Source organism: Peromyscus leucopus, chromosome 7, assembly GCF_004664715.2.
Source record: "Peromyscus leucopus breed LL Stock chromosome 7, UCI_PerLeu_2.1, whole genome shotgun sequence".
Lineage (NCBI taxonomy): Eukaryota > Metazoa > Chordata > Mammalia > Rodentia > Cricetidae > Peromyscus > Peromyscus leucopus.
The window spans coordinates 75,474,111-75,494,710 of NC_051069.1; the positions used below are offsets into that span (position 1 = coordinate 75,474,111).

The window sequence follows — 20,600 nt, forward strand, 5'->3', positions numbered from 1 at the left end:
TTGAGACAAAGTTTCTCTATGTAGCTCTGACTGACCTGGAATTTGCACTGTAGACCAGGTTGGCCTCAAACTTACAGAAGTCTGCCTGCCTCTGGCTTCTGAGTGCTGGGATTAAAGGTGTGCACCCCCACTGCCTAGATGAAATACATGTTTTTAAAAAGCATGCCACATCCCAAAGCTGGAATTGTTTGGGTTCCAGTTGTAAGTAATACACATTACTAGTTTGTACAAGTGTGGTTAATACGAAGATATATGACTAAACTAGACTATGCAATTAAGCTATCAGTATTGTTCACAGAATTCCCCAAAATGTGGAAACTTCCTTAAAATATTTCTTTTCTAAAATATTTTGTCATCTCATAATGAACCCTCTGGTGAATTACATATATTCTTGTCAACATTTTTTAAGCCTTTTAGTCTTAAAAACCATCCATTTGATGTGTATTAGTGTGCATCCTGCATCCCAGCAGGAGCCCACACATGTGCCCTGGACATACTTAGTTTTGGGAACAGCCATACCTATCACTCTGGTTTAGATTCACAGCCCAACTTGCTGCATCACTAGAGGATTTCATTCCACTGGGGAATGTAATTTCACTTCAGGATTATTTTCTCAGCATATTAGATTGTCTTTTTGTTTATTTTGTTTTGTTTGTTTTGTTTTTGAGACAAAGTCTCTTTGTAGTCCTGACTGTCCTGGAACAATCGCCGTAGATCAGACTGGCCTCGAATTCACAGAGGTGAATGCCTGCCTCTGCCTCCTCAGTGCTGGGATTAAAGGCATGCACCACCATGCCTGGCCAACCAGTAGATTGTCATTTTATGCATACTGAACATAGTTCCTCTGCCACCATGCCACTTAGAGAATTAGAATTAATGTTTTATAAAAATCACAAACCAAGCCCCATCCCTATCCTAATTTTAGTCATTTTGCCTAATAAACTTGTTTACTGGAAGCACTATCAATATTGAACAGTGGCTTAGTTGAGTTTCTATTGCTGTGATCAAATACCATGACCAAAATCAACTTTGAAAGGAAAGGGTTTATTTCATCTTATAGCTCTCTGGTCATAATCCAATCACTGAGAGAATCCAGGGCAGGAACTCAAGGCAGGAACCTAAAGGAGCTGAAATGGAAGAACACTGCTTACTGGCTTGCCCCTCATTGCTTGCTCAGCCTGATTTTCTTGCACAATTCAGGACCACCTACCCAAGGTGTCACTACCTAGAATGGACTTGATCTTCCTGTATCAATCATTAATTAAGAAATTGTTCTACAGGCTTGCTCACAGGCCAGTCTGGTGGCAGACATCTTCTCCTTGAGGATCCTTTTTCCTAAATGACCCTACCTTGTGTCAAGCTCTGGGGGATGGGGTGGGGGAAGGGTGGAAACTAATAATAAGCAAGACAAACAGTGAGGTATTTATGTTATTTGGAGTTGACTTATGGTCCCTGTCCCTCGGTTCCTCTTTTGTTTATTTGTTTTTGGTTTTGGGTTTTTTTTTGTTTGTTTGTTTTGTTTTGTTTTTTTGGTTTTTTGGAGACAAGGTTTCTCTGTATAGTTATGTCTGTCCTGGATCTCGCTCTGTAGATTAGGCTGGCCTCGAACTCACAGAGATCCACCTGGCTCTGCCTCCCAAGTGCTGATGGTCTTTATTCTTAAATCAAAGTTTAGGAAGAATGATTAAAAAGGAAAACATAATTTCATTTTCCTTTTTTTTAAAAAGATAAACATACAGGAAAAGAAATTGTTGCATTATCTAAAAAAGATCTATAGCATTTGGTTATGAGTGCAAGTGTACTTGTCCATATGGAGGCCAGAGGACATCAGTGGTCATTCCTCAGGCATTATACATCCTTTTTTTGTTTTGTGTTTGTTTTGAGTCAGAGTCTCTCACTGATCAGAAACTCTGAAACTAGGCTAGTCAGATTGGCCAGCATCTTCTTCTCTTCCTAGTAGTTAGAATGTAATCATGCCAACTATATGGATTCTGAAGATAAGCATCAGATTCTAGTACTTGCAAGGCAAACATTTTATTAACTGAACCATCTCTCCAGCCTTAAAAATATACATTTATCAATATAAGATATGCAAATGGTTAATAAACATTTGAAAAATATTCAACATTACTACTAATAATAAAGAAGATGCAAATTAAAACCACAGGATAACATCATCTTACCTATATCAGAGTAGCCATCTAAGACATGGAACAGAAGTGCTGGCAAGGATGTAAAAATATGAGAAATAGAGCTGAGTGGTGGTGACACACACCTTTAGTCCCAGTACTTGAGAGGCAGAAGCGGGCCAACCTCTGATTTCGAGGCCAGCCTGGTCTACAAAGTGAGTTCCAGGACAGCTAGGGCTGTTACACAGAGAAACCCTGCCTCAACTGCCCCGCGATACACACACACACACACACACACACACACACACACACACACAAAAGAGAAGTAGGTATTAGATGTATTGGTCAGGGTTCTCTAGAACAGTGATTCTCAGCCTTCCTAATGCTGTGATCCTTTAATACAGTTCCTCATGTTGTGGTGACCCTAACCATAAAGTCATTTTTGTTGCTGCTTCATAACTGTAATTTTCCTACTGCTATGAAACATGATGTAAATATTTTGGGAGAGAGATTTGCCAAAGGTGTTACCACCCACAAGTTGAGAACTGTTGCTCTGGATGAACAGAACAGATAATATTGATATATATTATAAAGGGTGATTTATTACATTGCTTACACAGTCCAACAGTGCCTGTCTGCATGCAAGAGAGGTTGAGAAACTGGTAGCTGCTCAGTCCATAATGCTGGTGCCCCCTGAGCAGTGCCAACCTAACACTGAAGGCCTAGAGATTCCTAGAGAAATACTTCTCTTCAATCCACATCAGATGGATTCTGATGGCATCGATAATAACAATGGGATAGGTACACTTAGTAGCAAGAAGTGGAAGAATGGGCAGGCAAGTAACATTGCTTTTTCCTTGAACCTCTGTATCTGGACTATCATTAGAAGGTGCCACCCACTCTGATGGAAGGTCTTCTCCCCACAGTTAATCCTTCTTGGAAGTATTCTCACAGACCAACACAGAGACTTACCTTTTAGTTGATTCTAGATCCAATGAAATTGGCAAGATTAATCATCACACTGGAAATGTAAACTGATATAGCCATTATAAAAACAGTATTGAGATTCCTGAGGAAACTGAAAGTATATCCATCATCTGATCTAGTAACCCCACTCCTGGGACTGTATCCAAAGAAAAGGAAATCACTATGTTGAATAAGTCCCTGCACTTGAATGTTTATTAAGGCATTATTCATACTGGCTAAATATGGAATCAACCTAGGTGTACATCAACAGAAGAATAGATTTTTAAAAATGAGATCTATTTACACACTTGAATATTACTTAACCATGAAAATGAAATTCCTTCATTTGCTCCAATATAAACCTGAAGAATAGTACATGAAAGACAAAGTAGTACATACTTGCTTATATGTAGAAGTGAAAAATTAATTTCATAGAAGTCAAGAAAAGCATTTACAGTCATGCATCATTTACAAATAGAAATATACTAAAGTACAGTAAAATTTTAATGTTTCCTCCAACTAGATCTGTATCTGATTAATTTTAATATATTTGATCTCTGAGAATATAAAAGATTATTTTCTTACTCCATTTTTACACAATTATGCCTAATAAAGTTGATTATAATAAGCTTTTAAGTAATTAGGTACACCACATTTTATGGATGTTCCTACGGGAGTCTTTGAGGTTTTTTTAGACTACTTGTAACCACACCAATGTAGTCTGTATTTAGGGAATGGTCTAGCTGAGCTAAGTAAAGAAGTGGAACATGGTGGTTGTTCTCCTGCCTTTTTGTTCTGTTGTTTTTAACAGAATTTTTACCCAAGAGAAAAAATGCTTTGCAGACTGTATTGGCTTCAGTGGATTATTTATTCTAAATATTTGAGGGCCTACTCTAGGCCACTTACAGAACTGATGCAGAAATGAACTAGTCAAAATTCCCAACCTCTTTCAAGATGTGATAGACAAGAAAAGCAAACAGGACAATTTCAGATTATAAGAAGTATTGGCCAAGGAATAATGTGCTGTTTTAGGTACAATGAAGAGTATGAGCCTTGGGACAGGGGGCCTATACTAATCAGGTTTTTCTGATATTTTCTATAACTGGAGGAGCAGAAGTTTTTTCAGAGGGGTAGCAAATACAAAATGCCTACAGTACAAAATAAGGTATTTTGATGAACATAGGATATTATTCTAACGTCAGAGAAGCCATTGGCACATTTTCAGCAAAGAAACAACATGTTTTTAAGTGATCCCTGGCTTCTCTGTGGAAGATGAATCAGAGACTTGGGAATACAAGTGGGTTCAGTAGTCATCTCTATCTGGTTAGCCATAATAGAAGAGGAGAGTGATAGCTGTACACTGAGGGTGTATCAGTGAAGATCTGCTTAAAGCTATGGGACTAGAAGAAATAACCTGGAGGAATGAGGATTGTAGAGTGAGTCTTGAAGAACTTCCACAGTGAAGAATGAATAAAAGACAGAAGCCAACCTAGACAGAAATGGGTGGCTAAGACATAGGAACACATCCTGAGTAGAGTTCCGGAAGCCAAAAACCAAGTGTTTATTACTGAGAATAAGATGAATGGCTAGAAAGGTGTCTGTTGACCTGCTGACATTTATATGGTTTGTTTCCAGGAAGGACTGTGTCATAGGACATATTTGAGCTGGCTAAATTGTAAACTGAGGATAAGGAAATGAAATATTGAATGTAGGAAAACCTTTCATAAACTTTTGCTGGAAGAGAGAACAGAGAAACTGATTGTCAGCCCGAGGACCTGTGGAAGTCCAGGAAAGTAAGGAATTTTGACTTCATACTTAGAGATGGATAGAGAATGGTTCTGTATAGAAGCTGGTATTGAAGGGGAGTGAAATAATAAGGACTCTGAGCATACAGGAAATGAAATCTAGACCACAGCAAAGAGGTGGACCTTTAGTGGAAAAGTCTTTTCCTAACAGGGAAAGCGGAGCATATGGGTGTAGGACAACACTGGTATAGGCTTGATGGAGAGGAACTAGAAGCATTTCTCATGTTTCTTCTTCTTTTTAATTAATTACATCTTGTTTTGATTTTTATTTGTTTATTTTTTGGATATGTGGTCTTGCTTTCCTGCCCAGTTTTCTAGATTTAAGCTGTCCTCTGCCTCAGCCTCCTGAGTAGCTGACACCACAAGCCTCTGCTACCATACTCCACTCTCTTCATTATATTTGAGGTAGATCTTTGGATCTTTGGTAATGAAGAGAGAAGATATTGTTAAGAATTTTGGCAAACAGAAAATATAAACATAGTTGTGCCAAGATGAGAAATTTACTAAGGAAAATCACTAGGTTAGGATAGTGATACAGCCAGCCAACTATGCTAGATGATTTTTCTCCAGCATTATTCCGGCTCATGCATTTAAAAAAGCAGATGAGCAGAAGCAGGGTTGAAGTCCTTGGTAGGAGTAAGGGAGGCTCTTCTGTTGTGAACTCTGAGGAAGGTGTTTAGGAGAAGGAAAAGTTTCATGAGAGTGAATAATGGGTTAGCCAAACTGGTTGAGTTTAAATATCCGACTTTGCTATTTCCTGACCTCCCCCCCCTCTACACACACACACACACACACACACACACACACACACACACACACACACACACACACACATATTGGTTTTTCAAGACAGGGTTTCTCTGTGTAGCTTTGCGCCTTTCCCTGGAACTCACTTGGTAGTCAGGCTGGCCTCAAACTCACAGAGATCCGCCTGGCTCTGTCTCCCGAGTGCTGGGATTAAAGGCATGCACCACCACCGCCCAGCCCTGACCTATATTTTTATGCTTCGGTTTCCTATCTGTAAATGAGAATGCCAATAGTATCTGTGTCAAGATGAAATGAATACACAAAGCACATAAACAAACAGTACCTAGCAGTTAGTAAATGCACCGTAAGGTTGTCTCAGATGCTGCTAGTTCTGCTGCATCTGGAAAGGTCTTATCTTTGTAAGATGATCTCAATCATCTGAGTTTGAGATCACAGTAAACATATGAATGGTTGAATCATATACTAAGGATATAAGGCATAGCCTATATTTGTGAATTCCTAGTATGTTTGGCTTTCTATCACTCTCTTAAATTACTAAAAATCTTTAAAATTGTTTTCTTCTATCAACTTCCAATTCTCAGGAGTGCCTAGTTTTATGAGTTTGTTAACTGAATAATTAAAGATTATTTACTGTCACATCAGTATTGGAACTCAGAACTTTTAACCAAAGTGAAATAAATATACTAATTATTACATTAAATTTCCAGATGATAGCAATTATTGAATGATAAATCTTCATTTAGCCAAAAGCATTTGGTAAGAACATGTAATTAATATATAACTTTTGTTTTTCCTTTCATGGCCAACCAGGACTTGGTGTTGTCAGAATTCATTTATATACTTGGCACTGTGATACAACAGCCCTCAGGTATATTAGTAGAAAGGCGTAATTGGGCCGGAGAGATAGCTGAGTTGTCAGGAGTATTTGCTGCTCTTACAAATAGAGGGCCCGAGTTGGTTCCTAGCAGTCTCTCAGGTGGCTCACAAGCTGCTAGTATGTGCAACACTAGGAGATCTGACACTACCTCTGGCCTCCAGAGGGCTACATATATATGCCACACAGAGAGATATGCATGCACATAGTCAGTAATAAATCTCTAAAAAAAGCAAGTAAGTAGAGGATATTTCTCTCCAGCCTTCCTGTTTCTTCCTTTGCAAAGAAGAGTGCAAAGAAAGAGTGCAGCCAGCATTAAACTGAGCAGAACATCTTTGGATGACTGTTGAGGAGTTCTACTTACTATTTATGACCATTTAAATGAAACTTTAAAAAATGTAGGTGCTCTTATGCAGAATTTAATCCATTAAATTTTCTCTTTTTATACCATAAAGTATAAATAAATCTGTAATACCTGTTTTCACAGGGCCTAATTTACCCAGAGAATCTTTGGCTTTTATTTAATTTTTTTATAGACAGCTATGTTGCTTCCTTTTTAATTTTTTTGAAAGAACTAATACCACACTAATCATGGTTTACAGCAGTTCCGGTCTAATTTGTCTGAGTTGACAGTCTGAAAGAACTAGCTAAATTTTCAAATGATCAAATCAAAAAACTGTTCAGTGACTCCTGAAAGATTTCAAATGCCATTATGATTTGCTTGTTTCACTTTAAGAAAAAAAAATCAGATTTTTTTTAGTTATTTCAAGGGTCTCATGCCTGGTGCTATAACAGAATGCTGTATACTGAATAATTTATGGAGGAAAATATTGTTCAGTGCATGAATCTTGGTGGCCTTTGGAGGCCCAGGGTTAAGGCATCATATCTGGTGAGGTCTTTCATGCTGGTGGGAACTCATGGTACAGTCCTGAGGCTGTATTCACATGGGTTGAGGAAATCATGAAAGCCAGCCAAACTGGTTCTTATAATAGACTCAGTCTTGGAATAAACCAGGAAACCTATTGATAATTTTACTCATTAATTGTGTATTAATCATGAATGAAGAAATAGCCCCAATGACTTAATGACCTAATGATTGCACCTCTTAATAATTACTATTAGGAATTGAATTTCAACATGAATTGTGATGGGAACATAGTACCAAGTTATATGAAGTAATTTGTTTCCTAATGGTTTCATGGGAAGATTGGGATTTTTTAAGAGTTACTTTTGGAAGAGATAGAAGTGGTCATATGGTGGTCAGTTTAAGATGGATGAAAATGTTCTGTATCTTAGTTGTGGTAAGGATCTTGATAGTGGTCTTGATTCTAAATATGGATGTACCCATCACTCAGATCATCAAATACATGTGTGAAGTTCAGCCATTGTCCATTCTCCCCAAGGGAGCAGTTTCCAGAGCCTCAGTCCTACTAAAACTGCATTGACTTAAGCTTCTCCTGTATGATTGTTATATTTACAAATAGCCGAAACACATCCTCCTATATACTTTTTAATCATTTCAAGGTACTTAAAATCATTAATATAATATAAATACTGTTAAAATTGTCCTTATACCATATCAATTAGTGGATGTTGACATTGGAAAAGTTAATATTGAAATGAAAAGCAGTCCATAAAGGACTGATGGTATAGCTTGGTGGTGGAGTGCATGTTAGCATGAAAGAGACTCTGTGTTCAGATCCCAAGACCGCCACCCCTCTCCAGAAAATAAAAAAAGGAAGAAGAAAGGAAATAAGTGAATAAATACAGATGCATTTTCTTTCCTTAATGTTTCCATCGGGTCATTACTTGAATTCATTGTTAAGAAACTCATAGAGCTTGACTATATAAATATGTTCAAGCTAATAAAGTCATAAACAAGCACATTTTAAAAAGAGCTACATTTTAATTTGTGTTCACAAAACCATTCATGATAGGATAGTGAGCTTTATACTTTGTTGCCAACAATTCAGAGTCACAACCAATGCTTAATTTTAATGTATTCACCCATCATGGGTATATTTCCTAGTATTTGTATTGACTGAATAGGGAGTGGTGGAAGCAAAAACTAGACTACTTTTAGCATTTTCTGTCGCAAGTATTCTAATAGCTTAAATATATTACGTATTTAGTTTTGACAAGCTTTGAACTAGGTCTTGTCTCTCTTTCATAGATGAAGAAATTCAGACTTGAGAAAACAAAGTGATTGGTTCAAGTCATTCATCTGGTAAGAACCTTATCTAAATTTTGTACTCAGGATATCTTGACTAATCTCATGTTCTGAGGCTCTATTTTTTTTTTTCAAATTTAAAATATATTATTTATTTATTCTTTTACATACCAATCACAGATCCCCCTCTTCCCTCCTCCCACCCCTCCAACCTTCCCTCCCCCAACTCACCCCCATTCCCTCCTACAAGAAGGTAAGGCCTCCCATGGGGGGTGGTCAGCAGAGCCTGGTACATTCAGTAGAGGCAGGTCCAAGCCCCTCCACCTGCCTCAAGGCTGTGTAAGGTGTCCCACCATAGGCTTCAGAAAGCCAACTCATGTACCACAGATATATTCTGATCCTACTGCTGAGGCTCAATTTTTATTGCCTTTTATGCTCTGTATTTCTATAAAATGTCCTTTTATAAAGTACTTTTGGGGTTGTTTAATTTGTTTGGTTCTTTGACAGGGTCTCGCTCCCTGGGTAGCCTTGGCTGGCCTAGAACTCATTATATAGATTGGGCTGGCCTTGAACGCAAAGATCCACCTACTAGGATTAATGGCTTGTCTACCTGCCTGACTCTTGTACTGAATATTTGGTGTAGCATTTTGTTTTGCTTCTGTGTACCACAACCTTCCTTAGGAAGAGGCATGCCATAGGCTTTCTTGACACGATATGGGAAGTGTTACATTTGCACATGGTGTTGTGCTCTGTGGGAACATACTCTCTTAATAGAATATGATGAAGTAAACACTTCAAAATCTTTATGACAATTTAACTATGTTACAACAACCAACTGCATGATTGTATCCCTAGATGGTAAATAGGGGGGGAAACCTAGTCCTTAACTGCAGATAGCATGAAAGATATTGACTTAAGCTATCTTACCATAAGATATGGAGAAATATTACTGAGAACTAGAATTTGTATTACTTTTTATGTTAAAAAATTGAAAAGTGGCATACTTTTTGTCAGTACTGAGAGGGTATAGAAACCATAGATTGACAATAAAACAGCTTGCATTACATTTCACTTATTTCTACTTTTAGCTGGCACACCACTTTGAATGAAATTCATTATTATGAAATTCAGTGAGTCTCATTATTATAGTTTTATATTATACATCTGCATGTTTTCTTTTGGATATGTCTCTTCAGATATTTTGTCCATTTTAAGACTTTGTGTTCTTTTAGTGAGGGGAGTTTTTTATATACTAGTTCAAGTACATGTTCAGATAAACTGAAAATAAACATTCCCCTGCTCTCTTCATTCTCTTGCAACAAAAAATGGTATTTCTTGGAACAAAAAATTTTAAATATTGATAGAGTGGGACGTTTTCCTTTGGTTGCTTTTTCATATTATTTCCTAGAAGATTGCTTACCTCTTGTCATGCAGATTTACTCCTATGTTTTCCTATAATTCTACACGTCACATTTAAATCTGTGACCTTTTTAAGTTAATTTTTGTACAAGTTTGAGGAAGGAGTCATTCTGTTGTGGAATATTCCTTTGCACTGTATGAAGATGTGTCACTGTGATTAGATTAATAAAGAGCTGAATGGCCATTAGCTAGGCAGGAAGAGGTTAGGTGGGACTTCTGAGGACAGAGAGGACTCAGAGAGGAAGAAAGGCAGGGTCGCCAGCCAGACTCAGAGAAAGCAGCATGAACAGTATAGAAAGATGAAGTAACATGCCATGTGACAGAATGCAGATTGAAATAAATGGGTTAATTTAAGTTTTAAGAGCTAGTATGACAAGCCTAAGCTAATGAAAGCTTTCATAATTAATAAGTCTCTGTGTCATGATTTGGGGGCTGGAGGTCTAAAAGAGCCTGCTTCAAAATTCAGTTTTATGAGTGTGTATGTGTTATCTTTAAAAGAAGATTATTGAAAAGATTATTCTTCATCAAACTGTTTTGGCAGCCTCTGGAGACTATTCTTAGAACTTCCTAGAGGCAGGAATCCAGCTGGTAGGGAAAGATGTGGAGAGAAGTTAAGGGGAAAATGTAAAAAATGGAAGAGAACTCATATTCACCTCAATTAAATTCTTGTTATTCAATTAATTATTGTGTTATTAAAAAATCCTCAAACCCATTCCCAATGGGAGAAAATGTTCTGTTGCTCATGTCTGAATGAATTTGAGAGTCTTAGCTATGTGTATTACTGATTTGGGAATCTCTTATAGTGTTATTCTAAGTGTCATTTGGGTACGCACTCAAATCTAGACTTAGCTGATGATCTATTCAAAATGACTCACTATCATTGCTGTTACACAAAGCCTCAGTTCTTCATTCTCGATTCAACTCCAGATAGCTGCTTGAGGTTTCTTCATAATATGACAGCTGCCTTGCCCCATATCTAAGTTACTTAAGAGGCTTTAGAAGCTAAAGTGCTTTTGTGACCTATTGGCTTCTGCCATTATCTCTTCAGCCTTATTGTTTTCACTAAAATTGAGCCTAAACTGAGGGACTGGAGACTATATATACTTACTCTTAAAAAGGAATAACAAGGAATTTGTGGCTGCATTTAAACTACTGTATATTCTTGTCCTTTATACCCAAAGTCAGTTTGATTGCAAATAGCTGATGGTCCCTCATACTAGATGCCCATTATTAGTTAATACAATGTATCTTCAAAATAGAGATTTTTCTCCTTTGTTTTTTCTTTTTCTTTTCTTTTTTTTTGTCTCCTATGTCCTTGATGTACCCAGTATAACCAATTTTACTAGATTTTGCTATCAAAATAGAAGAGGATGTATATCAGAAATATTTCATCAATAAATGTGGCAGAAATAACATGAAATAATCAGCAGTTTTCTTTTTATATTCCTAAATGATCCCAGTTTTCCACTTTGAATATTATTTATCACCTTGTACACTAGCTGCCTAGAATTTTGAGTGCTTCTGTTAAAGAAACTGTAAAATTAGTCATTTGTTTTATAATGAGACTCGGTGAACACACTTCTATACTTTACTTTGTAACCTTGGTTCCCCTGGAATCTCTTATAGGGGATGATTTTGCATGACTTTGGAACTGGTCTCTAGCGGGACCTGGTGGGAGGATGAACACAGAAGAGCTGGAGTTATTGAGTGACTCCAAATACAGAAACTATGTAGCTGCAATTGACAAAGCACTGAAGAATTTTGAATACTCCAGTGAATGGGCAGATTTGATATCAGCACTTGGAAAACTCAACAAGGTATGCTTGTTTCATTTATTTAGTAAAAGGAATAAAATTCAGATCTCTGTTTATACTTCTTTATACAAGTTTTATCTAAATCTTGAAGTAAAGAATATAAAGTGAAACCAAACTTCAGCTATATAAATGGCATTTTACTTCATGAGTTCATGTTTGTGTAGTCAGACATATTACTAACACTTTAGCAGTTCTCGTTCAAAAAAACAACAGCACTTAAAAGATAGTTATTATCATTATTGGTACCTGTAAAAGCACGAGACTGTGAAGCATGTATGTTACTGTGAGGGTAAGTATTCTGTAATTGAACATCAGATAAAACTGGAGTTCTGGCACCAGAATGAAAAGCTGTCAATGGAAAGTAATAACTGCAGTATCCTTTCCAAATGGTATGAGTGCAGCAGCAAGAATCACTTTATGCCTAAGCAAGCCTAGTTACAAGTCAGTACTTTTTACAAAGGCAGTTTTAAATATAGTCCCTAGGCCTTGGAACTTGACTTGGAATGAGCCTTCTTCCATAGGTCTGGTTTTAGGCAAGCCACAATAGAAGGGCCACTGATCAACGCTCAGCTTTCTGTTTTGACCCAGTTTTGTTTTGTAATTTCAGTCAAACTTTTACTTCACACACATAATTTTATGATTATTGTTCTTAGTGATTAGGGATGTTTCTAAATATTGAAAGAGGCTGGATAGGAAAAGAATTTTACAATAACTATTTTAACATCAAAAAGCTTCACATACAGTTATTAGGAAAAAAATCTTAATATGCATAGCAAGGACAATAGATTGCAAGATGTTTTATTCTACAGATCATCATCCAGATAGTACAAGAAAAAAAGCTTTCATTTTCACTGTGCTAAGGGTTTACATTGTAATGGGGACATGCAAGTTTCTGTGTTGCACATTATGACATTCATAGAAATTATTCCATAGTATGACTTCGCTTACAGGAAGTTAGGTTCTTTGTTGAAAAACTGCTCCAAGTTCCATTTTGAAGGTTGCTTGAGAACTATTTTTAAAAGCAATTCATTGAATTATGAGTATGTTGACTAAGAACATAATTAGCTTCTTATTCATTAATCAGTATTTGTGAAAATACCGTATCTAAATAAAAAAAGTAAGATACTAAGATTATAGATGCAACTAAGGTAAAACATGGTAGGACAACCCAGGGATTTTTATAGGCATACCTTTATGTGCACATGTAGACACACAGAGACACACATGCAGAGAGAAAAAGATTTGTTTATGTAGTCAAAACATATTTCAGTATAAAGTTAATGACTGGCAACTGTAGTGCTGACTTTTCTACTATATTGCCTTTAACAGTCACTTTCTTTCATTCCATACCTCCTCCCCCCAGGGCTGGGCGGGAAGGCAGGGATAGGCAACTATGATTTTCTGTCTCATGACAGATAGAGAAGATATGCAAAAAAAATCTGTGCCTTTATTCTTTACATTTTGTACAAAATGTTCTTTCATTAAAAATCCCATAAGATACCTTAACAAAAATGTTAACTTACCATTGGTGTGTTTTAACAATGCAATTCTTTTTAATTTTGTCTAATTTTAGCTCCAAATGTGTACGGATAAATAAAACTTTCAAAAACTTTCTGTGATAGTTTTTATAAGAATATAGAAATAAAATGAGACATTTTTCTCATTTGCTCTAAAATTATTTTATTCAAGGTTTTACAAAATAATGCCAAGTACCAGGTAGTACCCAAAAAACTGACCATAGGCAAACGCCTAGCTCAATGTCTGCATCCAGCATTGCCAGGTGGAGTTCATCGGAAAGCACTTGAAACATATGAAATCATCTTCAAAATCATTGGACCTAAGCGACTTGCCAAAGATCTTTTTTTATATAGGTAAGAGTAATTTTATTAATTATGTGCAGTATAAAAGTATATTTCTAGATAAGCGTAGTGATACATGCTTTTAGTCTCAGCACTTGGGAGGCAGAGCCAGGCAGATCTCTATGAGTTCAAGGCCAGTCTGGTCTACATAGCAAGTTCCAGACCAGCCAAGCCTACATAGTAAGACCCTGTCTCCAAATATATGTATGTATACATGGCTAAACTATTCAACCTTTCTACAATAAAATTGAAATTTTGAAAAAAATTGTTTTTTATATAAAGGTTAAATATTTGAATTGAGTGATTTAGAAAATAAAAAATAAAATATTTTTCAAGTTGTTTTTTATTCTTAGATATTATTCATAAAAGTTGTCATTCAAAATTGTTGACACTAATAAGGTATTCTGGTTTTTTTTTTTTTAAGGTTGGAAGCTAGTCTGGGGAAAATAAAATACCTTAATTTCTCAGTAGCTTTAACATTATTAACCATCCTTTGACCATCTTTTCCTTTGGCTTCTATGAAATGGCATTTTCTTTTCTTTTTTTCATTGTTGTTTATCACCCTTTCCTTTTCTACCCTAATTCAATATCTGCCATTTCTTAGGGCTTCCTTGGTTCAAACAGGCCTTCTTATGTTCTCACTTTATATATTCTTGTTGAGCAAGCATATCCACACCCATGTTTATCGACTTTATCTTACCATGTGTATTTGAGGTGTGTAATGAGATGACATGAGATATATACTCTAATGAAGTAGATTCATGTGTCTCTCATCACACAGTCCTTTCTTGCTGCTCATCTGCTGCTTTGTGTTCCTACTTCCTCCCATGCCTCATAACCATGGTTTTTTATGTAGTGACCCCAAATTGATGTCTCCAGTGCTGGCCCTAGCTTTAAACTCCAGGCTTAGTCATCACATGTGTGTGTGTATCTTTAAAAGCCTTTTAAACAATTACCTGTTTAAAAATAAATCTACCCTTCCTTCACCTGCCCTTCCTGCATTGTACTGAAGGTCTGTATGGAGCATCATCATCATTCCCTTTTCATAAGTGTAAAATGTGAGTTGCACTGTTTGTTAACCCTGCCCATATTCTCCTACCTTCTGTGCAGTCTCCCTGGAAGTTCTGTCTCAGAATGGTTAAGAGTGAGAGTGTCAAACTAATTCTATGCTCTTGGGCCACTTTTCTTTTTTTAACCTCTTTGTGCTTTCATGTACAAAAATGGAAATGATACCTCTAGTCTCATAGGATTGTTAGTATAATTGAGAATTAATTTGCAGAAAGTACTTAGAACAGTGTGCATATTACTCTGATGTGTTTTCAATGCATCTGTCTACCTCACTGGCAGTTGCCAGTCCAAGTGAGCATTATCTTTATTCTGGGCGTTGTCACTGGCCTACTGACACAGCCTCTGTCCTTAGCTTCTCATACTCTGTTCTTCACACAGAATTAGAATGATCCTTTTAAAATACATTAAACAAATGATGTCATAAGGCTTCTAAGATTTCATTTACCAGGTTAAAAACAAACAAACAAAGATTATCCAATTCACAACATAGATCATCTGTGTGATTCTTAATTATGTGGGGATTCTTCTCCTTTGGCAAGCAAACAAGCTCTTCAGAGGACTTCAACTGAGTATCCTCTAGTCCAGCTTAGTTCTTACACTGTCTTCCTAGATCTCATAGGTTGAGGACCCAGTGAGACTGCTTCCTATTCTAACACCAGGAACAAGTCCAGGCCTCCAGAGCTTGTAACCAACTATTTGCAAGTTGTCATCTATAAAACTCCCTCTTTAGGTTCAGTTAATTTGCTAGAGTAACTCATAGACTTCAGAGAAACATATTCATTGATTATCATGAAAGGTATTTTAAAGGACAGAGATACACAGCAAAATGAAGGTCCTTAGCACAGGAGTTTCCCTTCCTTATTTGGAGCTAAGGTACACAGTCTCCCAGGATGTGGATGAGTTTCTGATTACCTTCCTGCATGCCTCTACATAGTCACTGTTCAGAAACTATGAACCCTCTATCCTTTGAGGTTTGTATGGATACTTACACAGGCAAGATTAAAGCATGAACAACCCTATAGATAAATGATTAGACAAAAAATAGTGTGCTCTAGTGCTAATTGCTGACACACTGAATAGGGAAGCCAGCACGGTCTGTCAGACCACCTTCGTTTCTGTGATCTACCTTTGAAAAAAGAAAGTCTAGTTTTTATGACTAGCTTTGGGATAAAAAAGAGAAACAGATTTCTGAATCCTAAAATACCATAACAAAACAAGACTGTCCTTCATCTTCATTGCTTTACACTAGAGAAAGAAGACCAAATTTTTTCTATTTTATTTTCTGTGTTTTTTTTTTTTTAAAAAGGTACTCTTTTGCTGTAGTTACTTAGTAAGTAATAAGGACTGTGAAAGGGAGAACTAGAAACTATAAATGATAGCCATAGTTTATATATCACAAAATTTACATCATATCACATGTAGAAGGATCACAGTTGGAGAGTATGGGGGAGATGGTAAAATATAAAAAGGAGGTCATATATGTATATGTGTAGTAGGTAGATAAGTAGATAGATAGATAGATAGGGAGGGAGGGAGGAAGGAATAAATATATACACACATATATTTGGTTATAACACGATAATCAAGTATGTTCACTCCATACTCTTAAACATTGATACAGAATGATGGCTTCAAGCTAAGAGCTGGTTAAAGTTGGGATTTTGAGGTTCGGTTGTTGCAGTCTGTTTATCTTTCTTAGAGTCATGGAGGAGTATTTGAGTACTTTGGGTTAGAAGCAAAGATGTCAGCAGAGAAAGACAGAAATTGAGGAGATAGAATTGTCAGTAAGGCTAGCCCATAACAAAGGCAGGATACAACCCCAGGCACATAGAAGGCAATTGCACAAAGAGAGTATGACTGTATCTTCAGGTCACACTGTTCCTAAAATTGCAGGCAGAAAACTGGTCAGTTGAATATGACTTCTACTTCCCATGTAAAACTAGGAGTGATTGAGAGTCTTTATTTATCTTCAAATCATTACCTGAGTGCAGAGCATGATGCAAGGGACTTAAATACAGAAATACTGGCAGTTCTGATCTCTTATTCCTGATACTCACAAATAGTTCAGATCTAGTGATAAATACTCTAGTGAGTTAGGAAAATCAAATAAGGGTGCTATCCTAGTCTAATTAGCAGGTAAGTTTCATTGAGGAACTGACATAAACTGAGAGCTGAATGTTTAAGGACCCTCCGGTGTATGTAAGGATATAAGTAAGAGAGTAGGGATTGTGTCTTTGTGATGGACAAAGACCGGGACCCTATAGAAAGCATGGAAGGTTCTCAAAGGAACCAGCAGGGAGCGCTTCAGAACGGCTGAGTCGGCAGTGCAGGAACGAAGAGGGTGAGTGCACACGGACTGTACAGCATGTGCGGTAGCCACATCTGAAAACTGTTCAAACCGTGTTGGCAGCAGGAAGTCCATGAGCGGTTTCGACTGAAAGTAGTAGCTTCAGGACAGTTTTGAATTCTACCTGTCAAGACAAGGTGATGACCATCCCTGACCTCAAACCCTACTACAGAGCAATAGTAATAAACACATAAAAACCAACACGTGGACCCATGGAATCGAATTGAAGACCCTAACAATTGATCTGCACACCTATGAACACCTGATTTTTGACAAAGAAGCCAAAACTGTCAATGGAAAAAAGAAAGCATCTTCACCAAATGGTGCTGGCACAACTGGATGTCAACATGTAGAAGAATGTAAATAGATCGATATCTATCACCCTGCACAAAACTCAAGTCCAAGTGGATCAAAGACCTCAACATAAATCCAGTTACACTGAACCTGACAGAAGAGCAAGTAGGAAGTAACCTTGAGTGCATTGGCATAGGAGACTACTTCTTAATATAATACCAGTAGCACATACACTGAGAGCAACAATAAGTTAAATGGGACCTCTTGAAACTGAGAAGCTTCTGTAAGGCAAAGGACACAGTAAATAAAACAAAATGACAGCATACAGAATGAGAAAAGATCTTTATTTCTGTAATTAACTATTACTGTAATTAACAAGGCAATTACACGTAATTTATCTGGTAATCAAAAGAGGTTTATTTCTGGGATAACTTACAGCCAATAGTAAGGTTGGTTACAGGATCTGGAAGAGATGAGGTACCATCCAGCAGAGAACTTTGGCTTTATGTCCCATCCAACTTCCAGGACCACAAGGTATCCAGAAGGACCAAACATGTGCGCACCTCAAGTCTTAAGGGGCTCCTACTCAGCCACCCCCCCAGGGACAGGTCATAGGCAGGTATGGCATTTACCTGCTGTCACTCTAGGGGCAGTGTTTCAAGGTCAAAGCTGGAACAGCTACCCACTACAGATCTTCACCAACCCCACATCTGACAGAGGGTTATCTCCAAAATATATAAAGAATTCAAGAAACTAGACATCAAAATACTGAACAACCCAATTAAAAAATGAGCTACAGAGCTAAACAGAATTCTCAACAGAAAAATCTCAAAAAGCCAAAAGACGTTTAAGGAATTGCTCAACATCCTTAGTCATCAGGGAAATGCAAATCGAAACAGCTCTGAGATAACATCTTACACCTGTCAGAATGGCTAAGATCAAAAACACTGATGACAGTTTATGTTGGAGAGAATGTGGAGCAAGGTGAACATTCCTCCACTGTTGGTGGGAGTGCAAAGTCTTACAGCCACTTTGGAAATCAATATAGCAGTTTCTCAGAAAATTGGGAATCAATCTACCTCAAGACCCAGCTATACCATTCTTGGGCATATACCCAAGGAATGTTCAATCATACCACAAGGACACATGTTCAACTATGTTCATAGCACTATTATTTGTAATAGCCAGAACCTGGAAACAACTAGTTGCCCCCCAACCAAAGAATGGATAAAGAAAATGTGGTACATATACACAATGAGAGTACTACTCAGCAGTAAAAAACAATGACATCATGAAATTTGCAGGCAAATGGATAGAACTAGAAAATATCATCCTAAGTGAGGTAACCCAGACTCAGAAAGTATGTTATGTACTCACTCATAAGTAGATACTAGATGTAAAGCAAAGGATATCCAGATACAACCCACAGCTCCGGAGAAGCTAGCTAACAAGGGATGCATAGATCGCCCTGGGAAGGAGAAACAGATGAGATCTCAATGAGTACACTGCGAGGGGGGGGGTGGCAATAAAGGGTAGGGGATGGGGGATGAGAGCATAAGGGAATGGGATGGTCAAGCTGGAACAGGAACAGTAGGAGAGCAAGGAAAGATATACTATGATAGAGGAAGACATCATAGTGATAGGGAGAAACCTGGTGCTAGGGAAGTTCCCAGGAATCCATAAAGATGACCCCAACTTAGACTATTAACAATAATGGAAAGGGTGCCTGAGCTGGCTTATCCTGGTAATCAGATTAGTGAATACCCTAACTGTCATCATAGAGCCTTCATTCAGTAACTGATGGAAGCAGATGCAGAGATCCACAGCCAAGCACCGGGCCAAGCTCCAGGAGTCCAAAGAGAGGGAAAAGGGATTCTATGAGCAAGGGGCATCAAGATCATGACGGGGAAACCTACAGAGACAGCCAAACCAAGCTAGACTAACTTTAGACCAACAGCTGTGGAGCCTCCACAGAACTGGACTAGGCCCTCTGCATAAGCAAGACAGTTGTATAGCTTAGTCTGCTTAAGGGGCCCCCTGGCAGTAGGATCACGATCCATCCCTGGTGAATGAGCTGGCCTTTTTGGAGCCCATTACTTATGGTGGGCCTTGATGCAGAGGGAGGGTCTTGGACCTGCCTCAACTGAATGTAACAGGCTTTGCTGACTCCCCATGGGAGGCCTTACCTTTTCAGAGAAGGGAATAAGGGGTGAGGTGATGGATTGGGGGGGGCAGGAGGAGGGAAGAGAGGGAAAGGAAAGAAAAAAGACAAGGTGATAAAGATACGGCAGTCTCTGCTAGGTATTTACACAGATAGAGGAAGAATTTACTCAGGGATTATCTAGAAGGGAAAACTGAAGAGAACATGGCCAGTAGTAGTTAATGGTTAGAGGAGATTTTTTTTTTAAAGACAGAATCTCTACATGGCACTGTCTGTCCTGGAATTCACTCTGTAGACCAGGCTAGCCTTGAACTCACAGAGATCCACCTACCTCTGCTTCCTGAGTGCAGGGATTAAAAGTGTGCACCACCAAGCACTGGTGCTTGGAGAAGACATTTTTTATAGCGGGGGAAACATCACTCCGAGACTTTTGGCCAGTCAATAACAAGGATGCCATATTTTAAAATGCTAGTTGCAGAGGAGAAAGGGCAAGGTTCTGGAAAAATGAGAATACTTGTTTGGGGATGTAGAAGATAAAGACTGAAACAGGGAGAAAGCTGCAGGGTTTATGTGTATGAAACTCATAGGTGAGAGAACTGGTTTAGTTTAATTAATGTAGAATTCATTAATAGACTATTCTAATTATTTGCCGTAGTGTGTTTCATCAAAAATAAAAGATATAGTGTAATTGCATATGAATTAATGTTGGTACTAATTTACATATTTTACTTTTTGACAGTTCTGGGTTGTTTCCTCTACTTGCCAATGCTGCTATGTCTGTGAAACCAGCACTGCTCAGCTTGTATGAGATATATTACCTGCCTTTGGGAAAAACTCTGAAACCTGGCCTCCAGGGATTGCTGACTGGTATTCTTCCTGGCTTAGAAGAAGGATCAGAGTATTATGAGAGGTAACACTATATTTGG

At 37.7% G+C, this 20,600-nt stretch overlaps 1 protein-coding gene across 11 annotated transcripts in view; it reads left to right on the forward strand.

The window, feature by feature from the left end:
• Positions 1–20,600, forward strand: part of Dop1a (DOP1 leucine zipper like protein A) — a 101,414-nt gene that overhangs the window by 13,775 nt on the left and 67,039 nt on the right. For 10 of the 11 annotated variants that reach the window (XM_028875506.2, XM_028875509.2, XM_028875503.2 and 7 more), the window contains 4 exons: positions 8,716–8,769; positions 11,758–11,948; positions 13,635–13,816; positions 20,414–20,584. In XM_028875506.2, coding sequence (XP_028731339.1) covers positions 11,811–11,948; positions 13,635–13,816; positions 20,414–20,584 — 491 coding nt within the window. In that variant the 5' untranslated portion in view covers positions 8,716–8,769; positions 11,758–11,810. The remainder of the gene's footprint in view (positions 1–8,715; positions 8,770–11,757; positions 11,949–13,634; positions 13,817–20,413; positions 20,585–20,600) is intronic. The other variant, XM_037207813.1, reaches the window with a different exon arrangement.